Source organism: Cupressus sempervirens, chromosome 10 (assembly GCF_028749045.1).
Source record: "Cupressus sempervirens isolate cs-2001-9-10 chromosome 10, ASM2874904v1, whole genome shotgun sequence".
Lineage (NCBI taxonomy): Eukaryota > Viridiplantae > Streptophyta > Pinopsida > Cupressales > Cupressaceae > Cupressus > Cupressus sempervirens.
The window spans coordinates 135,127,591-135,138,196 of NC_143127.1; the positions used below are offsets into that span (position 1 = coordinate 135,127,591).

The 10,606-nt window shown below is 32.3% G+C and overlaps 1 protein-coding gene across 1 annotated transcript; it reads right to left on the bottom strand.

The window, feature by feature from the left end:
• Positions 1–7,744: 7,744 nt before the first annotated feature.
• On the bottom strand, positions 7,745–9,805 carry LOC149532975 (transcription factor MYB1-like). Its single transcript, XM_089804156.1, has 3 exons — positions 9,620–9,805; positions 9,409–9,538; positions 7,745–8,412 (listed from the first exon to the last, which is right to left on the bottom strand). Exons 1-3 carry the CDS (start codon positions 9,753–9,755, stop codon positions 7,920–7,922), a joined length of 759 nt encoding a protein of 252 aa, XP_089660282.1. The 5' UTR covers positions 9,756–9,805; the 3' UTR covers positions 7,745–7,919.
• Between the last annotated feature and the right edge of the window lie 801 nt (positions 9,806–10,606).

Genomic DNA, 10,606 nt, shown 5'->3' on the forward strand with positions numbered 1-10,606 from the left:
TATAGATTCTTAGATCTAAACCCCTCTTTACAATCAAAAAGTAAGGATGGGCATCAGGATGATATGCAATATATAAAATTAATGAATCAAGAGGAGGACAAGGTTAACCATGCACCTACTACAAAGATTAAATCTATCATTATCATTGATCATAAAAAATCTTCAAAATTAATTCAAAAGAATAAGGAAACAAAGAAGTATAGAGATAAGAAAAACACGAAAGTATTGAAGAGAAGTTTGAGACAGGGGTCAAATCCAACTGAGGAGGGGAATGTGACTAATAAAAAGGTAAAGGTGGATATGCATCAAAATCTGACAACAAGCAATGTAAAAGGAGTTAAAGCAGTTTGTCCATCCATTTTGGACCAAATTACTCATAATTATTCATGTAGGAGAGAGTCATGTAATATGCTAAGCCTTTCAAGAGGGGGAGAAACTGACACAAAAGATCTAGTCATAGTAAAAGATATGGTAATAGGGGCCCCAGAGAAAGGTGATATAATTGAGTTGGAAAACTCCTTGCTATTTGATCCACAAATAGATAGAGTAGAAAGCAATAGTCTATCAAAGTTAGAGAGGTGAATGGTGTAGCAATAGACACAAGCTATAGAGGTTAAATCCATGACTCCAAGCATTAAAGGCATCATCATTTCCTTAAAGTTTTGCCAGACCCCAGGCACATATACAAGCTATCCATTTACTCTAGAGAATACTCAGTTAGAAGATTGATAAAGAAAAAAGGAAAGACAGATCCATTTTAAGAGAACTATAAAAAATTTTAAACAAAGATGTGGATATGAACTTAGAGGTAGAAATTTTAAATCCAAAAGATTTGGATTTGGATCAGTTAGTTGAGGAGCTAATTCAAGTATTGAGTGTCGATAATATTAGCTTCAAAATAGATTCCCAGAAGGAGGCTTTAATCCAAAGGATCCTCAAATTAGGAGGCAAAGATTATACTGCTAAAGATCTCAAAAGGGATTTATTAAAGATATAGATGGAAGATAACCTATTAAGACAAACTCAAAATTGTGGCAACATATCAGAGACAAACCAAGAAACTAACATAGCTGAAAAAATTATCTTGGAAGAGATTAAGAGTGCGGATGTAGAGTAGCTGAGAATAGTTAGTCAGATCATCAATAAAATTGAAAATGAAGAATTAGATAAATAAAATGACTTCAAAACATCACCTGATCATAGTCCCGTAAATTCACAGCTTCTCAAGATCCATATGAATCATGAAGGTTTGAGTTCACGAAGATTTGGTAGATCAAAATGGAAAAGAATTGGGAAATATCTAAAGGAACTAAGAGAGGTAGATGGACTATGTAGAGACCAATAGAAGATAGATGACTTGTTAAATATTGGGAAGGGGAAGTGCCTTCCCAAGGCATCATGAGGATCACCACATGGAACGCTAGGGATTTAAATGCCCCTAGTAAAAAAGGTTATTAAAACAAAATTTTAAATCTTTTAATTCTGAAATCATATTAATTCAAGAAACCAAATTGAATAATATTGAAGGTTTTAAACTTAATAAGATGTTAGGTTTTTGGGAGTCTTTCTTTCTAGAGTTTGCAGGTGCATCAGGGGGTCTAGGTTTAATTTGGAATCCTAGGAGGGTAGGCATATAGTGCTTAGAATTAAGTAATATTTGGATAAGCGCTAGAGTGCGAAGTCTTAAAATAGATCTAAAATTTATTTTAATTAATATTTATTGTCCAATTTGTCATTTAGGGAGGAAAATTGTTTGGGATGAATTGAGCTTTGTTTTCTATAATTATAATGACAGTCCCATTTTGGTAGGTGGTGAGTTTAATACTATTTTAAGCTTAGAAGGAGAGGTAGGAGGTTCGCAACATCTCTCTCACTCATCTTTAAATTTTAAAACTTGGAGTGGAAAACATAACATGATAGATTTTCCAATGAATAATGGTATCTTCACATAAAACAATAGAAGGAAGGACTTTGCATATATTCCTGAAAAATTAAATAGGTTTTTTTATAATAGGTAATTTTGATGATTATAATTTAAATTTTCATTCGTCCATCCTACCAATAGCATTTTTTTATCATTATCCTATTTCTTTTTAGCTTAGTGGGACATCAAAACCAGTCAGGAACTAATGTGGTTTCAAGACCCCAATTTTATTGACAATATTAGAGATTGGTGGAAACAAGCTAGATTTGAGGGTTCTAAGATGTTCATCTTTGTTTCTAAACTAAAATGGTTTAAATAAAAGATCCTAAGATGGAATAGAGAGCATTTTAATAATATCTTCAAAGAAAAGATGGAAATTGAAGACAAATTAAAAAAGCTCAACTTAGAAATTATTAAGCATGGTATGAACAATGAAACTTATGCATTAGAAAAAGAACTCTTCACTAAGCATGAAGATATCGTCTCCAAAGAAGAAATAGTTTGGAGACAGAAATCATGAGATAAATGGCCAAATGAGGGTGACCAAAACACAAAAAAAAATTGATAACTCTACTATTTATAATGGATCTAAGGACAAAATAACAAGTATCATTAATTAGTTTGTTATTCATATTGATAGACCACAAGAAATTGTGGATACATTCGTATCACATTTTTAGGGGATATTAAATATTTATGAAGGATCTAATAGACTGGCTAAATTGAAAATGCTTAAATTTATTCCAAAAATAATCTCATCTGAGGTTAATAAGGATTTAAATAAACCAATTACTTTGGACGAAGTAAGATCTATTGTTTTTAGTATGAATCCAGAGAAATCTCTTGGACCCCATAGTTTTCAGGCCTTTTTCTTTTAGAAATGTTGGGATATTGTGCGGGGGGATCTATGGAAAGCCAATGAAGCATCTAGAAATGGAGGGCTGAAATAAATTACTCATTTCTCACCCCGATCCCTAAGAAGAATGGGCCAAAAAATTTAGGAGATTATCATCCTATTGCTTTATGCAACATAGTTTATAAAATCTTCTCTAAAATTCTAGCAAATAGGCTTAAAGGTTTCCTGCCTAATCTTATTTCTAAAGAGCAATCAAGTTTTGTCCCAGGTAGATCTATTATAGATGGTATCCTTACTATTCAAGAAACAATCCACTTGGCATCAAAAAATAAGGAGGCATGTATGTTTATGAAATTAGATATACAAAAGGCTTATGACATGGTTGACTAGCATTTTCTTTGTAAGGTTCTTGAAGCATTTGGATTTTCTCATTAATGGATAAATCTTATTTTTAAATCTATTTCTACCAATAAGATTTCTATTCTTATTAACGGAATGCCCAAAGGTTTTTTTGAAATTTCCATATGAATTAGACAAGGAGATCCATTATCTCCTTCCCTCTTCATCATAATGGTGGAAGCATTTGGAAGACCAGTTTCAGATGCTTAACAAAAATAAAAAAATTATTGGCATCACTATTACTAGGAATATGCCCAATATCACTCATCAACAATATGCAGATGACACAATTTTGCTTGGTAAGAGTACAATTTCTAAGGGTTTCGGTCTTAAGGATATCATTAAGTCCTATACAAATGCCTCAAGTTAGAAGGTGAATGATGGCAAATCAGAGATTTATTTTTTGAATACTCCTTCTGAAATGGACAATCGGATTTGTAGTATTATGGGTTATAATAAGGGGAAATTTCCATATAAGTATTTAGGTATTTCTCTTGAGAAGGGGTCGAATTCAAGCAAAGTCTGGCTAGATATGCTTGAAAAGCTGGATAAGAGGATAGATAGTTGGAAAGACAAGTGGTTCTCAAAGACTAGCAAAACTACCAAAATTAGCTTGATATTATCATCCATTCCTATTTTTCCTCTCTCTTTCCTTCCCCTTCTAAGAAAACACTTTCAAATTTTATACCAAAACTTAGGAAATTTCTTTGGAAAGATTGTGAAAATGACAAAAAAATAGCTCTCATCAAATGGAATGATTTATGTAAACCTAAGGATCGCGGGGTTTTAGGGATAAAGAATCTGCAATGGAAAAATGAAGCATTAGGAGCAAAACTTATTTGGCATTTATACAATGAAAGAGATCATAAATGGACCAAGATATTTTATAATGAATATCTTGATCTGGATGATCTGCTTTCTCTATTCAGGATGAAAAACATGCCGAGTGGGTTAGAGTGCTAGAATTTTATGTTTAGATGTCAGAAATTAATTTGTAAGTTCTTGACTTGGGATGTTGGCTTGCGGGATAAAGCCTTATTTTGGGAGGACTCTTGGGATGGTTGTCCCCCGATCTCTTCTTCCCCCAATTCTATTAATCTAAAAAATAGGTTGATATCTCTACAGGGTGATAAAGTCAAGGACTATAAGATTAAGACATGGAAGGAAAGAAATCGTCCCATCTTTTGGGATTTAGAATTGAGTGTGGAAGGATTACTTTTAAAAATAGAAGTATCTATTGTGGAGGTGGTGAACTCTCACCTTAGGAAATCCACTAAAGAAGAGGGATCCTTCTCTAACTAGGATGGTCTTATGAAAAATACGTGGCCTAATCTCACTAATCCACCTCTTGTATATTTGAAGTAAAGCAAGGAGGCGAGGGCTAGGTGCAAATGGGAACCATCCCCTTTTGGATGGTTTAAATTCAATTTTGATGGAGCTACAAAAGGTAATCTAAGGGTGGCAGGTATCAGTTGAATAATTAACAATGACACGGGTAAGTGGGTTGCTAAGATAGCTTCAACCATTCCTCCTACCTCTAATAATCTAGCAGAATTAGAAGTGCTAGACAAAGGATTCTAGTTATGTATTAGTCTAGGATTGTCTAACATCATCATTGAAGGTGAATCTCAGATTATCCTTAATGTAGTCAAGAAGCGAGTAACTCCTAATTGGGTTATGAATTCCAAATTAAAGGAAGTCCTTATGCTCTTTGATCATATTGAAGATACTCAAATTTGTCATATTTTCCAAGAAGGAAACCAAAAAGTCGGTTGGCTAGCTAATAAAGGAGCTGATGGAGTATCCTTTCGAATAGTTAATTATTTGTAGTTCCTTTTGGCTAAATGTAGTAATGGTTGAAATATAAGGCCAAGTCATGACTTTGAGTAAAGAAGGAAATTAGGGCTCATGGTGGGGTTGTCTGGGTTGATTTTGTAATTCTCTTCTTCTATCTCCTTGCTTAGATTTTGCAAATATCTACTATATTAATATCATTTTGGAGTTGTGATATGACTTTCTTATTATAATGGTATTGTTTGATAATGGTAATATGTGATGGGACATATTTATTCATAATGTTCAATTGATTGGGTTCCAGTTTATGTGTTTTGGATCCTAGTAGTATCTATGACTATTTTAGTATGTTTTCTTTTCTACTTTATAGGTTAAGTAAAGGGTGGTCTTTCTTGGTTATTTAATTTGAAAGTAGTTTTTTTTTCAATTTTATGAGGTTGAGCACTATATTAACAAAGACTGGAAATCAAACTTCATGGAATCTCTTTATGGCTACCTTTTTTAGTTCATATTTATTAGGTTTTCTTACCTTGGTGTTTGATTAAGCTTAGGAGGAGGCATGATTGTTCGAGGTGAGAATATGCCAACATTAAATTGGCTTCTGATTCTTGTTTAGATGGACAGAGATTTTTGCAACGTAAAATGTAATCAAATCTTATGTGATCATTAGGGGAATACCCTTGTATATGTTGTAAACTTAAATTTGTATTGATTAGCAGTATTTGACTGGGGTATGCCCCTTTAAAAATGTAATAATATAGAACATTTATCCCACGCTAGACTAGAGGTTTTCTTCTCCGTTCTTTCCTACCAGTGTCTGTTTGAACGGAGTGAAGCTATTATATCTTATTTATTAAATTAATAAAATTAATCAAGGCCTTGGCTATTTGCCGATTTAAAAAATAAATAAATAAATAAAATTTTAAAATAATAATAATAATATTTCTTAAATGATTATATAATATAAGAAATATATTTTTTTAGTATTTTTAATTGAATGACAAAATTTATATTATTAAAAAGTAATATTAAAATATAAAAATATAAACCAAGCCACTTGCATTAAAATAAATGTTAAAAATGAATCACATTCACTTTTAAAAAATCAACAATTCGATCCATCAAACTCGACCAATGTAAGAGCTAAATGAATTCACCCAATCAAATCTTACAAAAATATTTATTATTAGTTAAAACTCTTGCATCTATGTTATGCAAACAAAAGTTAAAATCAATTAATTCTAAATCGTGCAAATCAAAAAATGTAATCGTTAGTTAAAGCCTAAACTTCAAAATGTGTCACAATAGTACAAACAAGCACTAATATTAAATAATAATAAGAAATAGATATTATTAGTTTTTTTCATAGTTGTAGACTCATTGACCATTAAATAACAATAATAATAAAATTGTGCAAGATCTGCTCTCATTGACTAATTGTTGGCATCTTCAATAACAAAAATATCTCTAATATATGGAGAAATGAGAAATCTTAGTTAAAATTTAATAAAAAGAAAATATAATTTCATAATGTGTAGAACTTTTGCTTCAAAGATGAAGATAAAATATAATTTAATGGGTTGCCTAAAAAAATATAGAAGATGAATCTCATTTTCTCACGTTCATAAATGTTTGTATCCTCTTGTCAAGAAATAATATTATCTAACAAAGAAATAAATAATAGCTATAATACACATAAGTAATTGAAAATAGAATGCTATTAAGAAAGAAATATTCTAAAATTTAAGGCAAAATATGATGAATTCAAAAGTTACAAGATAGTAAAAAAAAATTATTTTAATAGAAAGTAATGTTTAAAACGCTGTGAATCATATTCTAATAAATACAATAGATTTTTTTGAAATTTTCAACATTTGATATTCATGATCTACATGTTTTATAATGATAAACAGTAACAAAATGGATAAACTATATTTTAAAGATCTGAAAAAAACAAATATTTGACTTTTGATACATTCTATGTCCAGAATAGCCTACCCCATGTACTAAGCTTTCAAGGCATCAGACGAGAGATTATTTGGATTCCAATTATACGTATGCCAGACACTACCAACGGAACATGAGAACTGAAAGCATGACGTTTGCTAAAATATGCTGCTGAATGCGGAGGGAGAAGGTTCAAGCTACCATTCCAAGTTTCAAAAAGAAGTAATACAATCATTTTCCTCCAAGAAAAATACCAGAACTTTTATGTGGTCGTTCGACTTTATTCCTTACAGTACAAGACCCTTTTCTTTTAATGATTACCAATCAATAAACTTATTACCAGAACTCCAACTGTGAATGATAGATTGAGGAAATTGAGTCAAACACAATGAGGAGTAAGCTATCTTAAGCAGAGGTTCATCACTATATTGGTAACAGTAGAAACTGGAAGATCTACCAATACTTCAAGATAAATTTAACTATTTGTCCTCTTACATACAAAGCTTAAGATAGATCAAGTAATAACTAACAGCTTAAAATTAAATTTTCTATATGATCAGTGCATTGTTCTACACATGATTTGAAAACTAATTTGAACAATAGGAATATATTGATAGTTTTGATTATTTTTAATTTCTCAAACCATTTTAAATATTAAAAGTTACATTTTAGAAAAAGACACACATATTATCATCTCCATTAGTGGTTGTATATTAAAAACATTCTCACAGTGTTCCTTAGTACTATCTAGCACTCAACTACTATGCTTTGATATTATTTATTAAGAAGTGAAGATGCATCGGTTTAATATAAAATTGATACCATTCCAAAAATGATATCATCTTAACTAGATACCATTCAAACTATGATACTATCTCAGCTCTGAATCTGAAAACATATTGTAGGCTGTTAAACATTGTCATGAATCAGGAGGGAAGACATTTGATGCATTCCAATACTAAAATCATCCTCCTCGCTCATAGATGACATCTGGAAATCTTAGAATTCATTTATCCAGTGATCATCATCTTGTCCAAAGCCATTATATATACTAGACATTTCAATAAAATTGGCAGGACTTCCTTTTAACTGATCCAACTCATCCATTGTGAGATCTTCAGGAGAGTATTGACCACTAATATCAGGAAAAGGTTGTCCTAATACAGCAGCCATTGTAGAGTTACTTAACTCAGAATTGTAGTCTGTCATGACATCCCCTCCAAGAAATTCAGACCAAGTTCTTGGCGACTTCATTGTCTTTACTGATTCAGTAGTTTTATGAGTTGAATAACCACTGCCCATATGTTTTCTGCAAACATTTGCAATTCTGACCGCAGTTGCCTTGACAGGAGTGATTTTCATGAATTCACCATTATGAGGTGAAGCAGAAGGTTTGACCGTTCTTTGCTGCTTCTTGCTGAGATGGGTGTTCCAGTAATTCTTTATTTCGTTGTCTGTTCGACCAGGCAGTCGACCTGCAATCAGAGACCATCTGCATATGCAATACATGCCACAAATATATCTATTAGTCTTTCACTTGTTTTATCATATATAATTTCCGTTTTATCAAAATTAGACTATGTAATTTTGCCAATATCTCAGAGTTAGGATTGTGATTATAAGAAGTCAGCCGCTACCTATTGGGAAGTAACACATACAGTCTAACTATGACTTCCTCTTCATCAAATGAGACCTTTCCATGTTTAGTAACACAATCAATTGTTTAGGGTGTGCAAGAGTTTTTATGGGGTTAAATATTTAAAATTATTGCTATTATGTATTGGTAAGCAGCATTTGTAGTCTGATTATGAGCTTCACATCATCACATGAGATAGGACGGACATAGGATGGAGCCGGAAAGGGCTTGAGGGATTCAAACTGATTATCTGTGCTTTGTTATCATGTAGTTTTTGTCATCACACCACAAACATGTACCCGCAAAACATATACTTGATGAAAAGGGATTGCAAAGGTATCTCATCAGTGATATAGTGGCTACACCAACACACACAAAGATACTAACTGTTTTCTTTACATTATATCTCTAAAGAATTACTATTGTTTCTAAATTAGAACATGTACAAATATTCCCATCGATATTTTGATTCCATCCTGTTATCTATCATCAAAATCTAGAGTCATACTTTCGAACATTAAGTTACTACCTGATAGATGGGAGCACATTTAGCTATGACCTCATCAACAAACAAATCTTCCCATGTTTGGCTAAGGTAATCACTGTTGTTTTTTCTCTTAATATGCTAAGATATCACTCTGATTTCTAAATTAGGATGTGTACGTTTGTCTAAATCAGCATATGGTATACCATTCCCTAGTCAATCTTACAATTAAATCAGAACATTAAACCCCTACCTATTGTGAAGGACCCTGATAATAAGCTTCTCTTCATCAGACAAAGGAAGCCATTGTTATAGCTGTTATTATGAGTACTGTATAAACAAAATGAATCAGAACATTAAATTGGTACCTATTGCCAAGGAGCCCGTGGAGCCTAATAATGAGTTCATCTTCATCAGATGAGATGTTACCGCGTTTGATATCGGGGCGAAGATAGTTCAACCACCGCAATCTACAGCTCTTCCCACACCGCTTCAATCCTGAACAAGGAAACCCCTTTTTAAGAGCATGCTGTATTGTAAGAGTCCAATATGAAAGGTGAGACTGGATGCATGGGTTACCTGCGTTTTTAGGGAGAGATCTCCATCCAGTTTCACCATGAATTGTGACATATTCCTTCAAAATCATATCCTCCTCGGCAGACCAGGCCCCTCGATTGAGGTCTGCGTGTTTAGAACAGCAGGGAGATCTACCCATACCGATAATCAACGGAAGCCTTCAATGCTTGCACCCATTTAGCCCATAATCGCCATCTATATAGACTTTCAAGGCTACATACAAGCATCAAACACGTGACATACAGTAATGACATAATAGAAAATTCCTTTCCGCATGTTAGAGATACTGTAGGATTTCGCTACAACAGTCTATCTGCTCATTATTAGGAATATCATATCATAATTGATCACGTGCTCTTCTATCACTTAGCTTTTGCACCAACCGGTAAACTAATGAACGGAATTGGTAAACTAGTGAACAAAATAATATCATATTTATCATCTGTACTTCCAGTTATTTGAAAAATAAGGGATTGGGTCTTTGAAGACGTACTATTTAGTTATATTTTCATAATGTCACCAGGGAAATTAGTCCTAATATGGAATTTTATAAAGTAAGAATACTAAATTAAGATAAGAACAAATAAATTAGTCATAATATGGAATTTGAAAATGTAAGAATAGTAAATCAAGATAAGAACTACAAATAGTAAAAAGTAAGTTCAAATAGTAAAAAGTAAGTCATCTTAAAAAAATCTTATATTATTTATAGATCTAATGATTATAACTTCACATTAATATTTGTATCCTTCAAATTCAAAGCATGAAAAATTATATAGGTCTATCTTATTTTATTTTGCTTCTTTTCTTACATTTTAAAGTATTTTAACCTAAGTTTTCTCCTCTGAAGTGTTAATTTCTTGTGGGGAGATTTCAACGATCCAACTAATAGAACCATGTGCATCCAGAAACCTCTAGAGATATTGTGGGCATTGTTGTCATTTGTTCACCCGCCAAAGATTCAAATTTCAAACGTTCGGCTCATCCAAC

What these genes read in the sequence shown, in the direction of transcription:
- LOC149532975 (XM_089804156.1), bottom strand. Translation starts at nt 9,755, where the DNA reads ATGGGTAGATCTCCCTGCTGTTCTAAACACGCAGACCTCAATCGAGGG. An exon ending in ATCTCTCCCTAAAAACGCAG is followed by an intron (nt 9,539 to 9,619) that starts GTAACCCATGCA and finishes TTCCTTGTTCAG; the next exon opens with GATTGAAGCGGTGTGGGAAG. An exon ending in CACGGGCTCCTTGGCAATAG is followed by an intron (nt 8,413 to 9,408) that starts GTACCAATTTAA and finishes TTGCATATGCAG; the next exon opens with ATGGTCTCTGATTGCAGGTC.